Source organism: Leopardus geoffroyi, chromosome E2 (genome assembly GCF_018350155.1).
Source record: "Leopardus geoffroyi isolate Oge1 chromosome E2, O.geoffroyi_Oge1_pat1.0, whole genome shotgun sequence".
NCBI lineage: Eukaryota > Metazoa > Chordata > Mammalia > Carnivora > Felidae > Leopardus > Leopardus geoffroyi.
Genome location: NC_059335.1, coordinates 49,998,548 through 50,023,798, shown reverse-complemented (window position 1 = coordinate 50,023,798; position 25,251 = coordinate 49,998,548). Strand labels below are relative to the sequence as shown.

Sequence of the window (25,251 nt, the reverse complement as noted above, 5' to 3'; positions counted from 1 at the left end):
AGGCGCCCCTCAGCCGATGTTTCCACGCTGTACTTTTTGTTCTTGGTTTATCCAGTACCACTGTGAACCCCCCTCTGTCCTTGGCCCATCATAACTGCCAGGCTGAGAAACCAGCTGGCAGTGGGAGAAACAAGGCTTCAGGGCGATAGAGTGGCCAGATCCAGACCACAGCGTTCACTCGCCTGTGCGGACGCGGGCAGACCAGGCCGTGCAGCCCATCTCTTTGCCTCCTTCACGAAAGAGGAGGGCCAACATGGGTCAGTCTTTTGCTTCCATACAGTTTGGAGGAATTCTGTTCTAAAATGGATGGTGGGGCACCTGAGTGGTCCAGTTGGTTAAGCATCAGACTCTTGGTTTTTCCTCAGGTCATGATCTCACAGTTCATCAGTTTGAGCCCCGTGTCTGGCTCTCCGCTGACAGTGTGAAGCCTGCTTGGGATTCTCTCTCCCTCTCCCTCTCTGCTGCTCTGCTGTTTGCTTGCTCACTCTGGAAAGGAAGGAAGGGAGGGAGGGAGGAAGGAAGGAAGGAAGGAAGGAAGGAAGGAAGGAAGGAAGGAAGGAAGGTAGGTGCATAAACTATGGTGCAATGGTTGCAAACCCAAATATTTCCAGGAGTAGGAAACTTTGTAAAGAAAGTAGGTGCAGTGAGCTGAGAAGTGTATTCCTTGTCCAATGAGGCGCCATTATTTTGTTCCAGCTGATTGTTGTCAGACGTTCAGAATCTGGATGTTTACTTTTATGTCTAGGGGCCACAGAGAGACACAGGCCTTCGATGCGTATCCTCTGACCTAGCAGGGCAAGGATGGGTTGTGGCCATAGACATGACTTGGAACTGCGGCTCCAGGATGTACTGGTTGTGTGATCTCGGATCGGTCAGAACATTCTCAGAGTGTCAGCGTCGTCCTCTTTGAAGCGAGGGCAACGCTGCCCCCGGCAACAGGGTCTCAGGGATAAGATCAGATCACGTAGAACACAGCCATGAGGAGGGCCGCCTAGCCGGCACACAGGAAACACCATCCTTGGTATTTTAGCTCACAAGTGACTCTTCAGTGGGCGAATCCTGATTTCCAGAGCTTTTGCTAATGAACCTAAGAGACTGTCCTTAGGAGGAGCCTACTGGACACGTGTTTGTGGAGCCTCTCGCTGCACACCAGGCACGCACGTTTTCCAGCACAGACCGTCTCCGCTCCACATCTGGAAGCAGCGGCCTCTCTCCAGCTGCCAACGGGGCGAGGAAGCGAAGCTGTTGATCACAGAGGTATCTGTAGATCCTCCCACTAACTGTGGCTTTGCCTCCCTGATGTCAACCACCAGGATTGGGGTTTTCCTCCCTAAGGCAATCAAGATGAAAAGGGGAGCCAATTGTACTTTTTAAAGCGTTCCGACATTTGGTCTAATGAAGAGCAAGCCTTCTGAGAATAAGAAAATTGATATTGCCTCCTTCCAAATTCTCCTTGGAGATCTTTGGGCCACCTTTGGGACTGGTGCCTGGATGCCCAAAGCTGCCCTGTGCCCTCCCTGTGGCCACCGTGTGTTTCAGCCACTGCTGCAAAATTAAGACACGTCAGTGCTTGTTACATAGCCTCTCGGCCCCAGGTCGACCAGCCCCCTGTGCCTTCTGAACACAATCAGCATGGCAGGCATGACGCTGTGCGCCAGAGGTGCAGGGATAGGGACGGTCCTCTTGTTCCTCCTTGACCGACGGGGAAGACGGGCAGGTGCCTTCACGGTGGAACAGCGCAGTGTGAGGGTGGCCGTGATAGAGACCTAACACCCAACTGGGGGAGGGGCGCAAGGCGGACGGTAGGATCACGGGTTAGCGGGCAGAGAGAAATGGTGGCACCTGCAGGACAGTTTGCGAGAAGATCTGAGGTCCAATCACCACATACAAAGGCCAGCGAGGAGAGCAGGGCACGACTGGGCTGGCGGAGTATGAGGAGCTCGAGGGCCACCTGGGGCAAGTCAGAGAGGACTTGGGGTTTTCTCCTGAAGACTCAGCACTTCAGGGATGGTGAGAAAAGGGTGTTGGGATGGAAGCGGCATTTTAGAAAGATCGCTCTCCTCTGCAGCAGGGAGGCTAGAATAGCAGGGGCAGGGATGGTGGCGGGGAGACCACAGATGGGGGGTTACTGGAGTCATTAAAAGAGGAATGCTGAAGCCCAGACAGTAATGGTGTTAGGAGCCATACGGAGAGGACCAAGCAAGAAATACACAGCAGCCAGTGGGGCTGATTGGCTGGTTGCAGGTAGGGGATGAGCAGGAGGGAGGAAGGAAGGAGGATGCTCCCAGGTTACTGCTGGGTGACAGGACAGACGACGGAATGTGGTGCCACGTATCAGGGAAGGGGACCCAGGAAGAGGAGCCGCAAGCCGAGGATGATGAGCTCAGTTTCCGAGTACTACCTCGGGATAAGGACCAGGGGTGGGCACTTTGAAGGGAGTGGTTCGGGGCTCAGGAGACAGATGGACTGCAGACAGAGATGGGGGGGCCATCTATTTCTAGGAAGTCCTTGAAGATGTGAGTTAAGGTAAAATCATCCAGAGAGAATGTGGGTGGAATGAGAAGAAACGGGGACCCTGGCCTGAGGCCATGGAGAGCTCAGGAGAAAGTGGAGAAGCACAGAGAAGAGTGTGACCAGCCAGTTAGTAGCTTCATGGGGGGGGGGGGGGGAATAATCTCTCCTCCCCCACTGGGGGACAAGGTTATTTTTGGCATCCTCAGCAAGTGCAGGGTCAGGGAAGTAGGAGCCAGCCTCTCCTGGGCCGAGGAGGGAAGCGGAAGTGAGGGATCGAGTCCCCCTCGTGCTCTTCCTCCAGAAGGACCCAGTCTCTGTTCTTGCCGGTGTAACTTAGAAACAAAAAGCTACGAAATACTTCAAACATAACCATAAAAAGAATAACACCCACCACACAATCAGTGGTAACCATCTTGCTACATTTGCTTTGTGTTTTTATTTTGTGGAGAAATAAAATAGGACTAGTTGTTTTTGAGCCCCCACATTTACCTCCTGCCTCCCTGAGGCTGTTCCCCTCCCTCTGTTAGGTAACCACCCTCAGTTGTGTGGTTTCTGCTTCCATTACGTACGTCTGCATCTGTAAGTAATACGTACGATTATTCCGCATGTTTTTAAATTTGATAGAGATGATATCATGCTGACTGTTTCTGCATCTCGCTTTTTTCCTTCATCAGCACCATTTTGGGGGTCTGTTTCTGTTGACACATGTAGCCGTAGCGCATTCACTTTACTGCTGTTGTCGTTTCCTTTATATGAATATACCACATATCATCCCCTCTATTGTCCTGTTGATGAATATTATACATGGGTGGGGATATTTCTAGGCTATATACCTAGATGTGGACTTTGCTAAGTCATGGGTTATCTGCATTTTTAATTTCACTGGATATTGTGAAATTGCTTTCCAGTGTGATGGTACCAACTTCCACTCACAGAAGCAGTTGATGAGAATTCCAGATGTTTCACATCCTCCCACCATTTTTATATGCTGCAACGTAATTTGGCCAATTTGAGGAGTGTGCAATGATATCCCATAGTTTGCTTTCCATTGCATTTCCACAGTGCTACAGATACAACCAGTGTAAGATTGCATCTTTTAGTATAGAGCTTATGCACTGAACAACTCTAGGGGGCACTGTTCACACTGTAATCTTTGTGAAAAGCACTCTCTAGAGTTGGTGCAATGTGCCAGAGACACAGTGGCCTTGAGTAAAGTTAAGGATTTTCTGTTGTTCTCCTTTGCCTGTTGTTCTAATTGGGCTGTTATATCTTATTCATTGGAAGAGTTTTTTATTTATTCTGGATGTAAATTTTTTTTTAATTTATACCTGTTGCAAATGTGATCACTCTGTGGCTCCTATTCTGTTATAGTACTTTTTTTCTTGTACAAAAGTCATTTTTTAATTAAAAATTTTAATGTACTTAAAGTTATCAGCTTTTCCTTTTATCATTTGTACTTTTGTATCTTGACTAAGAACTCCCTCCCTAGTCCAAGGCCATAGATATTCTAAACTTCTTGTGGGTTTTACTTTTCCACATTTAGATATTTAATTCCTCTTGTTATTTTTTGCATGGTGTAATATGGGGATTTTTTTTTTTTTTTTTTTTTTTTTTTTTTTTTTTTTTTTTAGTATTTGCTTATTTAATCTCTATCTACACCCAACATGAGGCTCAAACTCACGAACCCAAGATCAAGAGTCGCATACTCTTCCAACTGAGCCAGCCAGGTGCCCCAGGATCCATTTTTTTTCCATATATAGCCAATTATAGAATATAATTAACTAATCCATCATTTTCCCTTTGATTTTCATGTCATATATATATATATATATATGTGTGTGTGTGTGTGTGTGTGTGTGTGTGTGTATATATATATATATATGTATATATAAAACCTTTTTTTTAAGTTTATTTCTTTTATTAGGAGAGAGGGAGAAAGTGTGAGTGGGGAAGGAGCAGAGAGAGAGGAGCAAGTGAGAATCCCAAGCAGGCTCCACACCGTCAGCACTGAGCTGGACATTGGGCTGGAACCCCTGAACCATGAGATCATGGCCTGAGCCAGAGACGGATGCTTAACTGACTGGGCCACCCAGGCGCCCCCGTCACTGTTATGTTTTAAACACAGGTCTGTTTCTGGGTTTCTGTTGTGTTTCCTGGTTTATTTGTCTATCTCTATTGGCATATGGTGCAGTGTTAATTACTTAACTACTGCTAAGATAAGTCTCCCCAGCTTGTTTTTCTCATCACCTCTTGGTTATTCTTGGCCTTTTGCTCTTCTAGTTGGATTTTGCATCAGTTGTCAGATTCCACAAAAAACAAACAAATAAACAAAAACTCGTTGGGATTTTTATTGGAATTGTATTATAGGTTAATCTGGAGCAATATGCATCTTTACAATATTGGGTGTTCTCATCCTCGAATATGGTATATTAGTGTATCTCTCCTTTTGTTTAGGTCTTTCGTGTCCTTCAATAATGTTTTGTCATTTTCTCCATGAAGGTCTTGCATATGACATTAAATTTATTCCTCTGCACTTATAGATTTTTGCTCCTATTGAGAATGAGATCTTTTTCCCTATTATACTCCCTAAGTGTTTATAGCTGGTATGTAGAAACAATATCCATATTTGTAACTCACCTGATATCCAGCAACCATGCTGAACTTTCTGACTTGTTCTAAGTTTTACAGATCCTCTTGGATTCTTCTGTGTAGATTATCACTGTCTACATTTAAGAACAGTTTAGTCTTCCTTTCTGATTTTTGTGCCTCTCATTTACTTTTCCTCTCTTACTGTATTGCTTTTATGCCAGGACAGTGTTGAGGAGAAGCAGAGCAGTGACAGCAGTCTTTTTTACAGCTTTAATTGAGAATATTGAGATAAAGTTCACATGCCATAAAGTTCATCCCTCAGACTTCACAGTACAATTTATATTTGTTGACTGGTTCTTCATTTCTCTCCTGATTTGTCACGCCACCTCTGACGTATGTTTTCTATACAGATCTATTTCTGGGTTCTGTTCCATTAGAGTACTTGTCTATCCCAGTATCAGTACCTATCATATTACCTTATTTACCATAGCTTTAAATATTTGCTGTCAGGGCACCCAGGTGGATCAGTTGGTTAAGCATCTGGCTCTTGATTTCAGCTCGGTTATGATCTCACCATTTATGAGTCTGAGCCCTGCACTGACAGCGCAGAGCCCGCTTGGGATTCTCTCTTGCTCCCTCTCTCTTTCTCTCTCTCTCTGCCCTACCAGAGCATGTGTGTGCATGCACTCTCTCTCTAACTAAACAAACATTTAAAAAATGATAAGTCAGGGGCGCCTGGGTGGCGCGGTCGGTTGAGCGTCCGACTTTAGCCAGGTCACGATCTCGCGGTCCGTGAGTTCGAGCCCCGCGTCGGGCTCTGGGCTGATGGCTCAGAGCCTGCAGCCTGTCTCCGATTCTGTGTCTCCCTCTCTCTCTGCGCCTCCCCCGTTCATGCTCTGTCTCTCTCTGTCCCAAAAATAAATAAACGTTGAAAAAAAAAAATAAAAAAATAAAAAATAAAAAATGATAAGTCATATTTGTAGTCATATTTGTAGATTTTTTATGGGTTCCCTTTATCAAGTTAAAGAAGTACCCTTCTATTTGCTAAGAGGTTTTTTTAAAAGTTATGCATGGATTTTGAGTTATTTCTGGCGTTTTTTTCTTCATCTATGAGATGATCATATAGTTTTTCTCCTTCAGTTATTAATTTGGTGTATTTTTTTTTAAGTTTATTTCTTATTTTAAGAGAGAGAGGGGAGCCTGGGTGGCTCAGTCGGTTAAACGTCCGACTTCAGCTCAGGTCATGATCTTACGGTTTATGAGTTCGAGCCCCACATCTGGCACTGTGCTGACAGCTCAGAGCCTAGAGCCTGCTTCGGATTCTGTGTCTCCCTCTCTCCCTGCCCCTCCCCCACTCATGCTTTGTCTCTCTCTCTCTCTCTCTCTCTCTCTCAAATATAAATAAACAGGGGCACCTGAGTGGCTCAGTCAGTTAAGCATCTGACTCTTGGTTTCAGCTCAGGTCATGATCTCCTGGTTTCATGAATTCAAGCCCTGAATCAGGCTCTGTGCAGCACAGAGTCTGCATGGGATTCTGTCTCTCTCTCTCTCTCTCCCCCTCCCCTGCTTGCTGTCTCTCTCTCTCTCTCAAAATAAATAAACTTTAAAAATTAAAAAAAAAATAAAAAAAATTTAATAAACATTTTAAAAACTTAAAAAAAAAAAAAGCGAGTTGAGCATGCGTGCGAGTGAGGGTGAGGCAGAGAGAGAGGGCGGGAGAGAGAGAATCCCAAGCAGGCTCCGCACTGACAGCAAAGAGCCCGAGGACATGGGGCTGGATCCCACCAACCGTGAGATCATGAGCTTGAGCCAAAATCAAGAGTTGGATGCTTAGCTTACTGAGCCATCCAGGCACCCCAGTTTGGAATATTTTATTCATAGACATAATGATGGACTATATAACCCATTCTTGAGCGAAGCTCTACCTGGTCATGATTTTTTAGTACACTACTAAATTTTATATACTAGTAATTTATTTAGGATTTTTCTCTGTTGATAAATGAGATCTAATTTTTCTCTCTTACAAAGTTTTGGGCATTGAGATTTTAATTCTCAAAATGAATTTGTGATTATTCCCTTTTTCTAATCTCTGCAAGCTTAAGAAAGGGTTAAGGATTCTTTACATAGTTCGATAAAATTCATCTGTAAAATCTTGCTAGCGTATTTTAAGGACTAGAGTTGGGTGAAACTAGATGCTACTTTTTAAAAACTTTTCAAACCTTTATTCAGATGCTACATTTTAAAGGCAAGATTGACAAATCCATTTTTTATTAGTATTACATATAAGACTGCTTTCTTCAATACTTTGTTTCATAGATAATAGCTACTCCTTCCTCTGTTCCAAGAATACTTTCTAATATTGCTCGTTATTATTGATTTATGTATAGGTTTATCCCCACACTGTAAGTTTCTGAAAGACGGGGTAACATTTTTATTCCCGTTTGTGCCTCAGTATCCAGCAGTTTGAGGCATACTGTAAATAGAAAAAAAAAAAACAAGCATTATGAAATGATTTCACAATGCCAACTCTGTCTTTCCTCTTAAATCTCGAGTTTTAAATCTCCTTAACTCTGTCACTTGATAGCAGTGTAGCTGTGAGAATTACACTACCTGTCTCGTAAGTGCTTTTTGAAGACTAACCACGATGATATATGTAAATCATCTGGTATCCAGCGCATGTTCAATAAAAGTTATAAATTACTTTTTTTTAATTAAAAAAATTTTTTTTAAGTAATCTCTATGCCCAACGTGAGGCTCGAACTCACGACCTGAGATCAAGCCGCGTGCTCTACCAACGGAGCCAGCCAGGCACCCCTGTAACTTAATTTAACTTTTCTTTAATGTTTATTTTTGAGAGACAGAGCACAAGCAGGGAAGTGGCAGACAGAGGGAGACACTGAATCCGAAGCAGGCTCCAGGCTCTGAGCGGTCAGCACAGCGCCCGACACGGGGCTTGAACCCATGAACTGCCAGATCCTGACCTGAGCCGAAGTCGGACACTTAACCAACTGAGCCACCTAGGTGCCCCAAATTACTTTTAATTTTGAAGGAAAGCAAAACACAGCTGACTTAGAGACACTTGCTTTTTGATTTTCTTCTTCTCTCTACTACTGTTCATTTGTGGGTTTGTGGTTGTGAAACAGAAACAGGTCAAAATGCCTTTGAAAAGCTATCCCTCCTCCGCTGCTCTATAGTCCTATCCTGTTCACATGGTTAAAATGAGGGTTTTTTACCACTCCTTCCTACCAGTCCCTGCCTCAGGCAGGGATGGGCGAGAAGCTATTTGGTAATTCAAGTGAAGCCAGAATCCTCCTGGGGACTTTTAACATTGTCCTCAGAAGAAATGCTGTCCCACTGGACTTGCAAAGCTGACGGGGCCACTTTGCCATGACATGAGAGGAATCTGCCTGAGAATGAAGTCAACACAGAGGGAAACAAAACCAAGAGGAAAGAGTTTTGATGTTATCGTTTGATCTCTGGTTCGAGCTATGTCTGAAGCCAATGAACTATCCCTGTACAATAAGTGAAATAATAAATTGCCTTTTTAGAGCTTAAGCCAGTTTGAGTTGGGTGTATGTCACTGCAAACAAGATTCCTTTTAACACAGAACTTGTTCCTTCTTTTTACCTTGCCCACTCAGAGGTCAGTTTCTCCCTGTTTCTAGTTTAAAACTACCAGCAAAGAGACTGCAGATTTTATTGGGTCAGGTTTCAGAAAGACCAACATGATGCTTAATGACAAGAGTTTCTTCTGATCCCACCTGGGGAGCTGAGATCAGTAGAGAGCTTTGACGGGTTGCTTATATAACTTGGTAAAGTTATATTTCCTCTGTAGAAAGTTTAAGGCAGTTATTTTAACTACATGTTCCCAGATCGTGGGCTGATACCTAGTTGCTTTATTCTGATTATCTATGTAGGGCTGTAGCCTCCAACACAATCAATCTAAGGAAGATTTGGGAAAGTAACTAAGTTGTTCCTCTTAGATGGTGTGTTGTGCCTCCACATGTATACTAATTTGTGAGAAATCATGCATTTCATGGACATGGAAAATCTAATCGTGACTTTTAGGAAGAAGAGACTGGAGAGCAGCACTAGAAAGAGTGCGGGTACATTTAAGAGTACATTACGGGAGCGCCTGGGTGGCTCAGTAGGTTAAGCGTCTGACTTTGGCTCAGGTCATGATCTCACAGTTTGTGAATTCGAGCCCCGCATCGGGCTCTATGCTGACAGCCTGGAGCCTGCTTTGCATTCTGGGTCTCATTCTCTCTCTGCCCCTCCCCAACTTGTGCTCTGTCTCTGTCTCTCAAAAATAATAAAAATATAAAAAAAAGAAAAAAAGAGTACGTTACGGTCTACAGTTATTGTCCTAACACTGTATAAAATAGTGAAAGCCTGTTAACAACCCAAACACCGTTAATGGGACTAGGCACATAATAATGGTATATTCACACAGTGCAATACTATTTGTCTATAAAAATGAACGAAAAGGCTCCCTATCAACTGATATGGAAAGATCACCAGGATATACTGTTAAATGAAAAAAAAAGCAACGTACGTAAATATATATGGTTTCTTTTGTAGAAGAAAAGAAGGAGTAGTGGGAGCAGCACTTCTCAATGTCTGGCACACAGCAGTGCTGAGATTGGAATGTCTATCTTTCTATAGTTTTTAAAGCTGAATATATCCATGTGGATATATTAACCATTAAAAAAAAAAAAACCCTCTTATGACACAGACCCCTGCTTCCTGTCCTAGGCTGTGCTCCTGTGGGCCCCACAATGCCTCCTGCTGGCCCAGCAGACACAGGGCTACGGCTCTCACCCATCTGTAAGAAGGAAATAAACGACATGGTCACAATGCAATGCCTTTATAAGAGGAAGTTTTATTGTTAATTATTTACCTTAATATTTTCAGAAAGAGGAACAGATAAGCTCAATCCAACATGATTGGCAGTTGGCAAAATCTAGTGAAGCAAGTGTTCTGATTGCTAAGGATTTAATTTGGGTGCTTTTAATACTTAACCATCTTTAACACTTCAAACATAATCCAGAAGAAATGCATCATCTCCCTCCCTTTGACTTTAATACCCCACCTACCTCACTTTAATATGGAAATATCTTCATTAAATAGGATCCCCAGAGGAACAAGTTCCCTGGAGTATAGCCATGAGGACAGTGCACAAAAAGGAAAACTCAAAATAAAACTCTGTATGATAATTTACTAGTCTAAGGAAACAAAACCTTCCAATATATTAAGAAATAAATCCAGTTACAAATGCACTAACAGGTCTACGTGAAGAGGTCTGGTAACTGAAAATGGCCGGCTATTTACAAGATACACAAGCAGGAGCGGCGCACCCAGCCCAGCACTGGCCCTCAGAAGCCAAAAGTGTTCTCTCCACTGTAGGCCACATACAAGAATCCGTCTTCATCTTTTTCCTTCTCGTAAAGCTGTCCCATAGTTAGGCTTGAAAGAGAAAAACAAAAAACAACATTGAAAATTGGGTTTGGTCACTGAGTCTACCCACAAGGTGCCGGGAGCAAGTCGGTTTGAAGATAAGGGACGTGACTACTAAAACAAGCTGCCTGGGGCGTCTGGGTGGCTCCGTAGGTTAAGCATCTGTGCTGACAGCTCAGAGCCTGGAGCCTGTTTCGGAGACTGTGTCTCCCTCTCTCTCTCCCCTCCCCTACTCGCGCTGTCTCTCTCCGTGTCTCTCAAAAATAAATACACATTTAAAATTAAAAAAAAATAAATAAAAACTAGCTGTTCTACCGTACTTTTGGTGGTAGACAAGAAAAGTAATTGAAATCTTAGCACTGCCGTGTGCCGACAATCCAGCTTTACAGAAGGGAAATGGAGCCAGGATAAATTAGGCCTCTGGCAATCAGTAGACAAGACTAGAATCAAATGTCCATTCTCCTGCCCTGAAGCAAGGCCATTTAACCCACCCTCACACCAAGTTATTCCTTCAGAGGCCAGCTCTGGTTAGTACTTGAATGCTTTCTGGATGCCGAGGGCAAGACAAAAAAACTAAGCAAAATTAACAGCCTAAACAGCCCATCCCTGTGTGGGTGGAGGGCCAAGGTAAAGAAGTGTACAAGGAGCGTGCTTCTCCTTCAGGCTTATTTGAAGGTGTATCATTTGTACCTAATGTAAGTACAAGTGGGTTCATTCTTGTAGACGCTCCCCCACCAAAAACCCTGTGCCCCAGAGATCGGCATCAATGCCATCAAAGAGAAGTTATTTTCCTCACACGTAATGCAGAAAGTTCTCAGAATATATCTGGAATCCAGAGAAACTCTGCCCAACCTTCCAAAGAACCCTCCAGAAATAGGTATTGTTTAAACATGTGTGGGTGGGAAAGCTGGTTTTCCCTAAGCCATAAAACAGACTGCAGTACAGGAGACCTAATCTAGTTCTCTGCCATGAAACTGAGCTGTACCGGCTCCAGGGTAAGACTAGTAACACAGGGAACCCCAGGCGAGCTCTGGCCACGTGACTGTTCTATGAGAGCCGAGGAGGAGGCACAGACATGTGCTCAACATCAGTGTGACCACACGCGTGGGGTCAACCAGAACCAGCAGTAAGATACCAGTCTGAGAGCCAGCTGAAGACATCAGAGGTCACTAGCTGGACAGGTCACAATAGGTGCTCACATGCAGGATTCAGTAAAACTGAGGCAGGGGGGCGGGAGATGGAGGGGTGCAAGGCCTCAAGCTGGTGAAACAATCACAGCCCCACCCTGCTGCTGTGTTCCTAGCAGGCCTCATGGGACCTCCATATAAACAGGGATACGGGCCACATTTTTATAAAGGGGAATTTTTCCTTTTCTCTTCTTCCTGCCCAATTGCAAGGTGAGCCTGGTTGCCTGTGTGGGCAGATGAGAATTCTTAAGTAACAAGTGGGGGTGGATAGGTATGAATACAAAGGACCTGTCACCAGCATCTGGTAAACAGCGCTCCCTGTGAGGACCTCCTAACCTGGACTCCACAGAAAGACTTCCTGGAATGGCCCTATCCACTAGTGCTATTTCTGCCATGAGAGAAATGTCCTGTATTTTTGCCGTCCCATACAGTAGCCGCTGGCTACATTCAGCACTTGAAATAAGACTCCCTGAATTGGGATGTGCTGTAAGTGTAAAACATACACACGATTTCAAGACCTGATATGAAAAAAGGATGTACGAATCTCAATTTTTATTACCTGCTGAAATGACATTTTAGATATACTAAATAAGGTATATTATTAAAATTAATTTCACCTGTTTCTCTTTAAATGTACTGGAACATTTTAAATTACATTTGTAATTTAATTTGCACATGCCATTTCTCGACAGCACTGACCTGGAACATGTGAGGACTTGAGGGACGGTGGGTAGAGACAGGAACCCCATCCTGGGGACCCCTAGAGTGTTGGGTCTCAACCTCAGCTACACAACAGAATCTCCGGGGAGCTTTAAAACCTCTCCCTGCCCAAGCCCCACCCCAGACCAATTAAATCAGAATCTCTGGAGGTCGGAGTGGAGCCAGGCATCAGTATGTTTTAAAATGCCCAAGATGATTCCAGGTGCAGCTAGGTTGAGAACCGGTCTCCCTGCCAGAGGAAGACACATGCTGGTCTTTGCCTGTTTGAGACGGTCATCTTTAAGAGCCATGTGATCTGGGACTGGGGTAAGGAGCCAGCGGCTAGCAAAAGGCTTGACATGGAGCTCAGTCTCTCAGGAAGATTCTTACCCTGGTGGTTGGGAATGCCCTGAGGAACCCTGCTTTTCTCTGAGACTCCTTAGAATGAGGCCACAGGGAAAACAGCTACAGTTATTGCCACAGATCTCTTAGCCCCACGTCATCCTAGTATCCAGGATGACCATGACGAGCACCTGTCCTCCCCTCTCCCCACCACCAGTACCAGAGGGATTTAGAGGCAGAGGTCAAAGACACTGTGTGCAGTTCAAAGGAGGCCACCCCTTGATGCCAATGTCAAGTCTGGCTCCATCTGAAGACTAGGTGTGCTCTTTTCCTAGCAAGTTAGCAGCCCTAGTGTGATGGCTCTAAATCCCACTTCTGAGTAAGAAACACTCGAGGAGCTCATAAATACCAGCGGCCAACCCCTGACTCTGCCTAATATGAACAATGACCACCGGAGCCACGCTGTCTAAGGCAGGCTCTGAGACCGAACGCAGAGGCCCATCATCATGCGGCTCTCGTTCCTTCCTGCTTTTAGATTCCATCGTCTTCTAAGTAAAACCTGCATTTATAAATCTCTCTAACCAGTGCCCCGGCAGCCATGGAGGGTGATCATAAATCTCCTAATTATAATAGCACTTACGTGCCAAGCACTGTTCTGTGTTTATATTAACTCTTTTTTTTTTTTAATTTTTTTTTAACCTTCATTTATTTTTGAGACAGAGAGAGATAGAGCATGAACGGGGTGGGTCAGAGAGAGAGGGAGACACAGAATCTGAAACAGGCTCCAGGCTCCGAGCTGTCAGCACAGAGCCTGATGCGGGGCTCAAACCCACGAACTGCGAGATCGTGACCTGAGCTGAAGTCAGACGCTTAGCCGACTGAGCCACCCAGGCGCCCCTATATTAACTCTTTTTATCCTTACAACAATCTTATGAGGCGGCCTAAGTTTAGAAATAATAAAAGTGAGCCACAGAGAAGTTAAGTGACTCACCCCAGATCACACAGCTAGGACACACTCTTACCACTGAGCTGGGCTGCCTCCAAGTGCATACACAGATCCGTTCTACTGGCCGAACGGCAGCATCCCGTAGCTCCCGCAGAGGTCTCCCTGAGAAAAGCGCCTCTCACACACACAAACGTGCATACAAAATCACTGGCACTCTAGTTCAAGTGCCCATCTGGATTCAGTAGGTCGGAGTGGGGCCTGAGATTCTACGTTTGTAACAGCTTCCCAGGTAAGGCCGCCGCTGCCAGCCTCTGCGTCACACAGAGCTCCCTCCTTCAGATCCTGTAACGTGACAACTGTTGTGCCTGGTGACTGCAAGATTCCTCTCCCTGCCCCGCGTGGAAACTTTCTCTGTCACGCAGCCTCGTGTGGAAACTTTATTTAGTTGGCAGCAGCACTGGGTCCCTATACTCGGGACACTACCTTGGGCAGAAACTTGGAAACTCAACGCTGGGAGCTGAACACTCCATTCAGCAGCCTGTGAGCGAATGCCCGGTTTCGAGGTATCGCTGAGCGCCAAGAAAGAAGACTGACACATCTGTACGGTATGATTTCAAAATAGCACTTATGGAATCGGGTGACACACATACAAAGTCAGAATAATTTGGCCTGGAGCCCCAGAGAGCCAGGCCACAAACAGTTTAAATTTTAAGTCCATTAAAAAAAAGAGTTAAATGGAAGTCAGCGAGATAAAACAGCAGGAGGCTGGCACATCAGTTTAGGACAAGTTCCACAAGCCTCTGAGAAGATGTGCTTCCCTCTCAGAGGTCACAGAGCCCAAGCCACACAGCGCTGGGCAGGCTGCCGCCAGAATGCCCGGGGGATCCTCACACGCATGCGCCCGTGAGGCCAAGCCGCACAGACCTGCTGAATGGCCTGATCACTTACGAGCAACACTGCAACTCCAAGGCCTCCTGCCTAAGTCACTGGCTGGGGAAGACACCCACAGATGACCTCCAGTCCCTGACACTAAAGCACACCGCTGTGGCATCAACTATTACATACATGCACCCAACCCAGAAGGGTACCGCTGAGTACCAGAAGCACTGCCACCTTCCAAACTCTTGAGTCTGACCAGGAAAGAAATGGAAAAAGCCAGTGGCAGATTGTAAGTCACGAAGCCAATCTAAGTAAGGTATGGTGATACCCTCAAGTACTGTCACCCACCCCTCCATTCAGAGTCACACAGATCGAGACAAATGAGCCTTTCATAACGGCACCTTTCAGAAGGATCCACATCCAGAAATAGCCGAGCTGCTGAGGGCAAACATTAGATTTAAGCTACTCAAGAGCCTCTGCGCTGGAGGAGGCTGACCTAGAACTGTGTGGGTGCCTGATCCCTGCAGAACCTCCCCCAAGGGGCAAGGGCCAACCAAGGGCAGCTCATGAAGGCTGTGGGATCCAGCTTGACTCATGAACCGGCTAGACTGATGGGCACACACCTGGTCACCCATCTGCTTTGGAGCCCACGTGCTTCCACCGGACCTGGATTTCTCTCTTTCCCAGCAGGGGAGGGCAGATGGGGTGAGGTGGGAGGACAGTGGCCACTGCTATGGACCCTGGAAAGGCAACCACCTCAAAGTGAAAGTTAATTTAGCCATGAAGGTTCCCTGACATTCTACAACATAAAAATTAACTACTGGCTATTCCTTTTATCAGATTTTTCTCTGATATAAATCCCATTACTTCTGGAATGAATCCTGTTCTTGAATAAGTATTTACCTAGAAATGATCAAAAGTGCTTAATTTAAGTACATTTCTAAATAAAGGATGAATGCACTGTAAGATCTCACAACTTCCCTTTACTTAGTATCTCTTTAAGATCAAAAAGCAACTAAGCACCACAATCTTAAACACAGGTTTCCAAAGGTAACATTCCTAAATTATAACATCTTACAGATAGTTTATTTAATAATATACTACTGTTTCTATTTTAAACAGGGATTAAGAAGACTCTGTGTTCTAAACAAAGACCAAAAGGTAGGTGCCACTGCCAGGTCTGGGCTTCCCTGTAAGGCCATGACTGGGAAGCGTGTACGGATATCCTTTGAGTTCTGTCTGCATCAAGGCACAATTCTCCTTCCGTTTCTGGCCTGATTCTGAATGCAGGCACATAGGCAGAGAATTTAACTTTCCAATGCTAAATGGGAAAAAGGAGCGGCGATCCTACCCCCTCTGCCCTGCTTTTTAAAAAAATGGAGAACTTGGGGCGCCTGGGTGGCGCAGTCGGTTAAGCGTCCGACTTCAGCCAGGTCACGATCTCGCGGTCCGTGAGTTCGAGCCCCGCGTCGGGCTCTGGGCTGATGGCTCGGAGCCTGGAGCCTGTTTCCGATTCTGTGTCTCCCTCTCTCTCTGCCCCTCCCCCGTTCATGCTCTGTCTCTCTCTGTCCCAAAAATAAAATAAAACGTTGAAAAAAAAAAATTAAAAAAAAAAAAAATGGAGAACTCAAAGAATTTAGCAAGTAAAACTCTCAGGGACTTGCCTTGGTCTCTATTTCTAGAATCAACACTTAATACTAACTACTCTAAACAATGACCACATTTTTACGACCACAATTTTTAGCTGTGTTATAGAACGCTCTCCCAAAGTTCCACTCCAAGGCAAGAATAACTGAAGTTGCTTCTGCTCCACCTCTCGCTCGCTCCACCAGTGACCCTCACGCAGATCCGTCATGGACAGGGCAGGGCTCCTGCAGGCCTGGACTCCTCCCTTCCCGACTATTCCTCTAGCTGCTCTTGGAAGCATGCAAGCTCCGGCAGAAGGCTAAGGGAGGCCCCACACTTCCTAAGGAGGCTGGAAGGAGCTGAGGAAGAAGCTGCTGCTCAGGTGCCTCAAGGAGGAGATGGCAAAGTTGAGTCACACATGGGCTTCAGGGGGAGACCCTGTGACAGTTCTGTGTGTGCTACCATCAGGTGATTACCGTCAGGATAAAGCCCAATGATGTCACATACCTCTTTTGTTTAGAAACAATTTTTTTTTTGAGTTTATTTATTTATTTTGAGAGAGAGAGTGCAAGTGAGGGAGGGGCAGAGACTGAGGGAGAGAGAGAGAATCCCAAGTAGGCTCTGCCCTGTCAGCGCAGAGCCCAAAGCAGGGCTTGAACTTATGAACCATGAGATGATAACCAGAGCTGAAATCAAGAGCCAGAAGCTCAACCGACTGAGCCATCCAGGCGCCCCGAAGAACAATTTTTCTTAATAAAACCCCCCAGCAAATAACTGCTGCATTAAGCCTGAAGCAGAAAGCCTTTAACTGGGGCCACAGGCCTAGACAGAGGAAGCCTGGTTAGTGACTCTCTAAAATCGGGACTTGGGTCACTGCTGCATCATCTGCTTTAGGGCAGATTCTTATCAGGTTGGAAAGGCAAATGGGACTTGGAGAGAAAATGAAGCAGCCTCTGCTGCCCTGAGAATCACTCTTCATTTCCAATTCTATTTATATCTCAGGGATAATGGAGGGAGGGGGCAGTTGCTAATCTGTAGCCATTTTAATTGCTAGATTAACATGGAGCCCTCAGAGTAACAGTGTCTCCAGAAGCCTACTTCATTTCCTTCAAGAAATATCAGAGGATCAGAATCGAGTAAAATAAATTCAATGCCACAGGTCTTAGTCGCCTACTTCCTCCACCTAAGAAGCCACCTCCAGGAAGGAGGAAACACAGGGTCACTAAAGCTCTACAGAAGCTGCAGGCGGTATGGGTAAAGATTTACCTCCCCCACAGCCTTAAGGGAAGCTGAGTATGACCACAGAGGCCGAGGGCTTCCGCCCCTGATGAAAAGTACACCCAGCACCGCAGTGCCTAGAGGCCTGGGAAGAGAGGCTGGAAGAGCCCCACCAGGTGGCTAGACCGCCTCTGCCAACACCACAGCTTCCCGAACTATAGCTGCGGGAGACCCACAGCACCCAGCAGGCAGGGCTCAGCCTACCTTCTCAGGCAGGACACCGGCCTTACTGAAGAACCTTTCATTTGTCCCCTATCCTGCTTCTCTGCCAAACACAGGAAATGGAGGCAGTGGAGGTTGGGAAAGCAAAAATCAGACCAACAAGTAGCCAGACCTCTCTACTTTTCATAGGAAGAGGAATGGAGTTTGGCTTAGGCCTTTTCTGGACCTTCCAAGGATTTTCAAAGGAAACATACTTTGGCCACACTGGGCTAGTTCCCAGGGCTTCTGAAAGCCTTAGCTTTTAGAAGTGCTACTTTTGGGGGGTAACAAATGAGACTTAGTTTGGGTCGCCAAGATGACACGTAGCCAGGGAACCCACACTCGGCAGAGGGACTAGCATCTGGCTCAGGGTCTAGAAGCACTCAACCAGTAATGGGAAACGACTGACCAGGAATTTAGAATGAGTCCATTTTCTTCTTTCCATAGGCAACTAAAGCTAGGCAGTCAACTACACAGAAGAAGGGAATCGTAATGCCCCTGCCTTGATTCAGGTCCCAAGTTATCCCAAAGAATGCTTCCAGGCAGCCCAAGAGCTGGAGCGAGGGGGCGGTTACTCTGTCAGTGAAAGCAGGTGTGACAGGGAGGTGGAAGTCTGTAAAGAGACCACGGAGCCTTTTGCTGGACAGCAGCCATTTTAGCATACCTGAGGATCAGGCAGCTACACACTCTGACTCTGACAGTGGCACCGAAATAAGTCTGGAGAGCAAGCAGCGGGGTGATTAACTGAAGCTGAGCCTCAGGAGGGCCCACAAGCTCCCAGTGGAGAATGCCAGGACTTATTTCATGGATCATTTGAAGAAAATCTCATTTTAGGCTTCAGTTCTACTGATGGCTTAAGCCTAAGTAAGTCCTCAACTGTGTTAAAGGATTCGTGAGGGTCTGAGGCTGCATTTCTTTATTATTATTTTTTTTTTTTTTTTTTTAAGTCCAACCTTGTTCTGTTTTCTTAACCCAAAGGACATTCCATGTACTGCAGCTCTTTCTTATTTTCCTTGAACTCCTCATGTCACGGAGCACAAAATCCAGATTTCCAGTCAGGACATTTACAAGTTTTCTGACCTTCAAAGTTTTGAGTTCTGTAAGCAGCTAAGCAGATAGCCAATGCCAGTAAACACTTCTTACCTGGACTGTGGGACTGTCTTATCCACAAACAGGAAGATTGCCTTTTCAGAAGGAAGCTGGATCCTTTTCCTGATGATCCACATGAACTGAGCCACAGTGATGTCAGATGGAACCAGATACTTCCGTTTGTCAATGTCAACAATCTGAGAGCCTGAGACTTTTTCCACAATCACCTGGGAAAACAAAGAGAGGTCAGGATTGGGTTTCTAAAGCGAGGCTCTGGCCCTGCACTGCTCTAGCCTTGCCCTGTCAGGGAGCTGATGAATAGTATGTGGGAAAGAGTGGGTGGGAAACTGTACAACACTGGAAAACATGCCCTTGATTTAATAAACCACAAACTCTTAACTCTGGAGGTTAAGAACTGATATAAATGTGTGACAGGCAAACAGTAAGTGCTTTTCTGTGGTCAATTATATTTATCATCCTGGATCTCAGCATGCATGAGAGAAACACAGCCCTTACTTGAAAGCTTTTCCACATTTTGTCTGAGTAGACCTGAGAATATCTGCTGAGACTTTCATCTATAGCCAGTTACTGCAGGACCTCAGAATGGGTCTGCCTTCACACTACAGGGGAAGTATGATCCCAAGGAACACAGGAAACAGGAACGGATAGACTAATGGGAGTGAGTGGCAATCCCAGCCGGCCAAGAACCAAGCTCCTCATTTGGCCTGTTCCTACTCTCCCTGAACTAGGTTTCAAATGTGTCCCTCCTAACCCCTCCCTCAAAGTAGCTATTCAAAGTGCTACAGTAACAGACATGCATGTCCTTTAAAACTCAGTAAGGATTACAGAAACTTTATCTCCTACCACAGAAGTAATATAGGAACGTATTTATTACTGATTAAGGAGAAACCAGGGAAGAAGGGGTTCTCGGACGCTTTTAAGATTTTTTGGTCAGGAAAGGATGACCGGGTCAAAGTGAAGAAAGGCAGCTAGAAGGCAGGTAAAGACAGAGGCTCAAAGTTAAAGATGAGTGTCCTGCAACTAAAGTACCGCTTCGAAGACCAAAGTGACAGTCTTCCCCCATCACTGTTCCCAAAAGTGGCAGTGACCTGTTGCCCTGTCCTAGAACATCGTTCCTTACATAATTGGCGAGGGAGCCCAGAGGCTGCAGGCAGCTCGCTGGCCTAGATCGGGAGATTCAGCACTGAGTCGCCCTGAACAGCACCAATTCAAGACCCTCACGTCTGGGCCCCGGAAGGCCCCTAACCCAGTCTGGCCTGTCTGCTACTATAACTGGGACTGGAACCTCAACTTGTCAACTGTTGAATGGTCCGGGGCCCTGTCACTAGTCCTAGATGAAGGGGTGACAGAGAGGTGAGGGGGCGGGGAGTGCACTCACCGGAACCCGGTCGGGATATTTCGCTCGGATCTTCGCAGATTCCACACATCTGTGTTCTGTGGGAGACACACACCGGACTGACGGTCGCGCCTGCCCGTGGGCCGGTTCCCGGGCCCCCGGCCCCCGGCCCTCCTCCCCCAGCGACCTGCGTACGCCCGGGGCCCTTGTTCCGGCGTCCCGGCGGCCTCGGTCCTCCGTACCGAGCCACCCGGAAAAAAGGCAAAAGGCGGTACAAGGTCCGTGGGCAGCCGCCGGGGGCACCGGAGCCTCAGCGACCCGAGTCTGAGCGCGGCCTCCGCCCCGCCCGGCCGAGCCCAGCCCAAGGCGACCCGAGTGGGGGAGGGGGCCCACCCGCCGCCCCGACCCCCCACCCTCGGCCTCTGACGGAGCCCTTACCCAGCGAGTGGTCCTCCTTGAACATCCACTTCATGGCGGCGGCGGGGAAGGGATGCAGCCGGCTCTCGGAGCCGCGGAGCTCAGCGCACCAACCACAACAACAACGACGGCAGCGGCAGCAGCAGCGGCGACTACACGACAGGCGGGACTTCCGGCTGCCGGAGCCTAGCAACCGGCTGGGGGCGGGGCTTCCGGCGCTCCTAGCCAGGACCGCGAGCCTGCGAGCGGGGCCACACTCAAGGAGGCGGGGCAGGAGGTGGCTCCGCGAGGGGCTACCGGGGGAAGTGGGATGACGACGGTGGCTACAGGACCGTGTTTGAGGGGTTTTGGTGACTGGGAAGGAATTGATGTCGGGAGCTGGTAAAGGAGTGGGGTCTCGGTGGCCGTTCGTAACGGGAAGAGGAGTTTGGGGGTCTGGCCGCTAGAACAGGGCTCGTATAGAGGACTTTTCATGAGGGAAGTCTCATTGATGACAAGGGGAGGGATTTTGGCGGTGTGAATGCCAGAAGAAGAGTCTCTGGTGTTTGGTGACGGCGAGGGGAGTCTGTTTAGGGCATTGACAGTCTGGGAGTATTGTTTGGTAACAGGTTGGGGGCTCCATACAGGGAGTGTGACTAGTTTGAGGGGATTGGGTGAGGAGAGGTACTGATGACAAGCTGCGGGTTCAATATTAGAGACAGCCATACTAGGTTGTCATGGACCAAGAAATGGAATTTAAAGAAATTCCATTTCCTTCCTTTATTCATGAATAAATGTTTGAGTAAACATTTAAGAAAAGGTATCACAATTATGCATTTGAAGGTAACATCGCACTGATCACAAACAGACCCCTGAACGTTAACTGCAGAGGAGTTAGAGGTGATTGTCAGGCTGGGAGAATTCCCCTGAGGGTTGGTCATAAGACAGGTGTCTATGGCAGTTCAGCAATCACAGCCTAGGCTGTGTGTATGTGTGTGTGTGTCACCTGCCTGAGCATATGCCTGGAGGTTCTCCAGTGATGTCATTCCTTTCTTGCTAGCAGAGTCATCAGGACAGTCTGCTCAGGGTCAACATCTGTTTATGAGCTGATGAATATTAATAAGAATATTCATTTAATTGGGCACATGATCCTTGCCATGTGCTTGTGATTCTGATGCATCTGAAAGGCTTGTATGTTTGAACATTGTCATTCAGCATTTCCTGCAGTTGTAATTCCTGATGGGTGCTGTGGGATCTAGCTTCATTCTAGAAGTATTTTGGTTATTTTAAGATTGAATGTCTGAGCAACCAAAATAGATTTTTGTTTGCTTGTTTTCTTCTAATGAAATGAAAAATCCTTTGAATTTCATACCTAGAAATTATTACTGTTGCAAACAGGAGCACTGTTCTAGGTGTTAGGGAAAAGCAGTGAACAGAACAGACAACCCTTCTCGCTCCCATGGAGTTTGCATTCTCATGGGACAAGACAAAAAATAAATGTGTCAGGTAATGGTAGGTGCTGTTTAGAAAATAAAGCAGGGTTGCTGACAAGAGTGATGGTAGAATAGAATGCTAAATAGGTGAAGTGGTTGGCATATTCTAGCAACAGGAAGGAAGCCCTTGTGGCAGGAGCTGACTAAACAAGGGGGGGTGTGTTAGAAAATGAGATCAAAGAGATGTATAACAAAACTGTGTTGAGCTTTGAATTCCTCGTGAAGAATTTGGGATCTTATTTAGAACGAAATGAGAAGCCAATGGAGGGGGGCGCCTGGGTGACTGAGTCGGTTAAGGGTCTGACTTCGGCTCTTGTCATTATCTCACAGTTCGTGAGTTTGAGCCCTGCGTTGGGCTCTGTGCTGACAGCTCAGAGCCTGACGCCTGCTTCGGATTCTGTGTCTCTCTCTCTGCCCCTCCCCCGCTCATGCTCTCTCTCTGTCTGTCTCTCTCTCAAATCAACATGAAAAACAAAAATTTTTTTAACTTAAAAAAAAAAGTCAGTGGAGGTTTTTTTTTTAGCAGAGGTGTGACATGTTATGGCTTTCCTTTTGAAGTGATCAGGCTAGCTTCTTTGTAGACTGTAAGAGGTTGAGAATGGCAGCCAGGGGAACAGATAAGGCTATGGTGATAATCCAGGTAGAAGACAATGTTGGCCTAAACCAAGATGGTGTCTGTGGAGGTGGTGGAAAGCAGTTGTATTCTAGATATATTTTGAAGGTACAGCTGACACAATTGATGATAGATTGGATATGAAGTGTGAGGGAAAGCCAAAGTCAAGCACTTTGCAAGGATGGAATTGCCATTTACTGAAATAGGGTGGAGCCAGCTTCGGGGGGGACATGAGAATCAAGGTTTGGTTTTGGCTGTATTGAGTCTGAGATGCCCAAGAGACACATCCAAGTGCAGTTGTGGAGTAGGTGAATAGATCAATGAGTCTCTCAAGTTCAAGAGAAAAGTATTTCAAGTTATTGAACTGGATGAGATCAGCTAGAGGGTAAGTGGAAAAAAAGTGAAAATACCTATTTTACAAATAGAATTAAACACTGAGGAATGAAGGTGGATGTTCACCATCTGATAATCAGCGAATCAGTGGAGGGGTTAGAAATTAGACTGAAGGGCGCCTGGGTGGCTCAGTCAGTTGAGCATCTGACTTTGGCTCAGGTCATGATCTCACAGTCCGTGATTTCAAGCCCCACGTCGGGCTCTGTGCTAACAGCTCAGAGCCTGGAGCCTGCTTCGGATTCTGTGTCTCCCTCTCTCTCTGCCCCCTGCCCTGCTCACACTCTGTCTCTGTCTCTCAAAAAGTGAAAAAACGTTAAAAAAAAAATTAAGAAATTAGACTGAAGACCCCTGCTTCCTTTTACAGAGCAGGTCATTTTGTTCTAATCCAGGGCCTGCGTATACCATGTTGCACCTGGGAGACCTTAGTGTTTACTTCTTGAGGGAAAGATGCCATCACTCACCAACTTACAGGCATGTAACTTGATGGTCTCACTAATGTGCACTTTCTCTCTTTTAGTTTACCTACTTTCTTGATAATGTCCTTTTCCGGTTCACTATTCTAATTGGCTTCTTCGATCTGCCCTGATGATATACATCACCTTCTTTACCTATCAGGCCATTATACTTAGCTTACGGAATGTTCTGAAAATACTGAATGCCTTCATTGAGGGGGTGACAAGTTGAAAAGGTGAGTCAAAAGAAAAAAATAGGATAAGGAAAATGTGCAATTACATATTAACAGACATATAAAACATGCAGAATAAATGGCAAATATTGGAGAGGTATGTGAACATGAATGTTGAGAGATGGCTAATGCCATGGAGGCCAACACAAAACCAAGTGAGGTTTATCAAGAAAGACTTCACAGAGAATGTGAATCTTATGTTTCAGAGAGAAGGGTACCTTTTCCAAAGAGTAAACTTCCCTTAATAGATAGAAACAAAGGCTGGGTTGGAAGAGGGAATTGGGAAGCAATATAGATAAATACTGGTGAAAGGAATGTTGGAAAGCCTGGAAGCAAGCATTTAGGCATTTGAAACTTTTTCAAGATAACCCTGAATGAGAGCTTCTAGAAAAGATTAGAACATGGTCAAAATGTGTAGTTTTAAGAGAACAACTCTCTTTGTCCTTAAGGTAAAGTGTATGAAACATGAGACAATTAGGGAAATGGAAACTGAGAACTCTGGTCTCAGTTACAAATATATGAAAATGGCACAATATACACAGACCTTGAGCATTTTTAAAAACTCACATTCCTTAAACCACAAAAACTAGCTTCTTCAAATCATGGAATCAAAGAGTAAATATTTGTATCCATTATGATTTTTTTTTAATTTTTAATGTTTGTTTATTTTTTAGAGAGATAGAGCATGAGCAGGGGAGGGGCAGAGAGCGAGGGAGACACAGAATCCAAAGCAGGCTCCAGGCTCTGAGCTCTCACCACAGAGCCCGAGATGGGACTGGAACTCACAAGCCGTGAGATCATGACCTGAGCTGAAGTCGGTTGCTTAACCGACTGAGCCACCCAGGCTCCCCTTGTATCCATTATTAAATACTTTTGCAAAGCTCATGGCATCCCAGGGGAGGTACTTCATACACCTAAATTCTCAGCAGTCACCTCCCTGTGTTTGAGCTGTGACTAAGCTGACACTAGCTACAGTTTGTGTTTCCTTCTGTTGAAAGAAGGAACTTTGAAGGCAAACACCTCTTCCTCAGTGTAGAGCCACCCTCAGGAGGCAACTAGAACCATCTATTCTGGAGTCTTATTTTAATGGTTATTTATTTATTTATTTATTTATTTATTTATTTATTTCAGTGATGTTAACATACAGTGTTATATTAGTTTCAGGTATGCAATATAGTGATTCAACAATTCTATACATTACTCAGTGCTCACGAAGATAAGTGTACTTCACCCATCTCTCCCATCCCCCCACCCACCTCCCCTCTGGTAACCACCTGTTTGTTTATATAGTTAAAAGTCTGGGGGCGCCTGGGTGGCACAGTCGGTTGGGCGTCCGACTTCAGCCAGGTCACGATCTTGCGGTCCGTGAGTTCGAGCCCCGCGTCGGGCTCTGGGCTGATGGCTCAGAGCCTGGAGCCTGTTTCCGATTCTGTGTCTCCCTCTCTCTCTGCCCCTCCCCCGTTCATGCTCTGTCTCTCTCTGTCCCAAAAATAAATAAACGTTGAAAA

The 25,251-nt window shown here is 45.9% G+C and overlaps 2 protein-coding genes and 1 long non-coding RNA gene across 7 annotated transcripts in view; 2 read left to right on the top strand and 1 right to left on the bottom strand.

Moving 5' to 3' along the window:
• The window catches only part of ADAT1 (adenosine deaminase tRNA specific 1), a 38,810-nt gene extending 28,838 nt beyond the window's left edge, over positions 1-9,972 (top strand). For 2 of the 4 annotated variants that reach the window (XM_045443590.1, XM_045443586.1), the window contains one exon: positions 9,858-9,972. Coding sequence is in view for 2 of the 4 variants with exons in the window: in XM_045443586.1 (XP_045299542.1) it covers positions 9,858-9,933 (76 nt within the window). In the remaining 2 variants the exon portion in view is untranslated. Of the gene's footprint in view, positions 1-745; positions 4,103-9,857 lie in introns of those variants that run through there. The other 2 variants (XM_045443589.1, XM_045443587.1) reach the window with 2 other exon arrangements.
• GABARAPL2 (GABA type A receptor associated protein like 2) lies at positions 9,965-20,769 on the bottom strand. 2 transcript variants are annotated; one of them, XM_045443596.1, is made up of 5 exons: positions 20,602-20,768; positions 20,206-20,261; positions 18,861-19,033; positions 15,236-15,352; positions 9,965-10,568 (listed from the first exon to the last, which is right to left on the bottom strand). In XM_045443596.1, exons 1-5 carry the CDS (start codon positions 20,633-20,635, stop codon positions 10,478-10,480), a joined length of 471 nt encoding a protein of 156 aa, XP_045299552.1. In that variant the 5' UTR covers positions 20,636-20,768; the 3' UTR covers positions 9,965-10,477. The 2 variants fall into 2 exon arrangements, with proteins under 2 accessions (XP_045299552.1, XP_045299551.1); XM_045443595.1 differs by lacking the exon at positions 15,236-15,352 and having other exon boundaries at positions 20,602-20,769.
• Positions 20,770-22,895: 2,126 nt separating this feature from the next.
• On the top strand, positions 22,896-25,038 carry LOC123579470. The gene is made up of 3 exons (XR_006702781.1): positions 22,896-23,050; positions 23,423-23,746; positions 24,902-25,038. It is a non-coding gene; the product is annotated as an uncharacterized LOC123579470 (long non-coding RNA).
• The last annotated feature ends 213 nt before the right edge of the window (positions 25,039-25,251 follow it).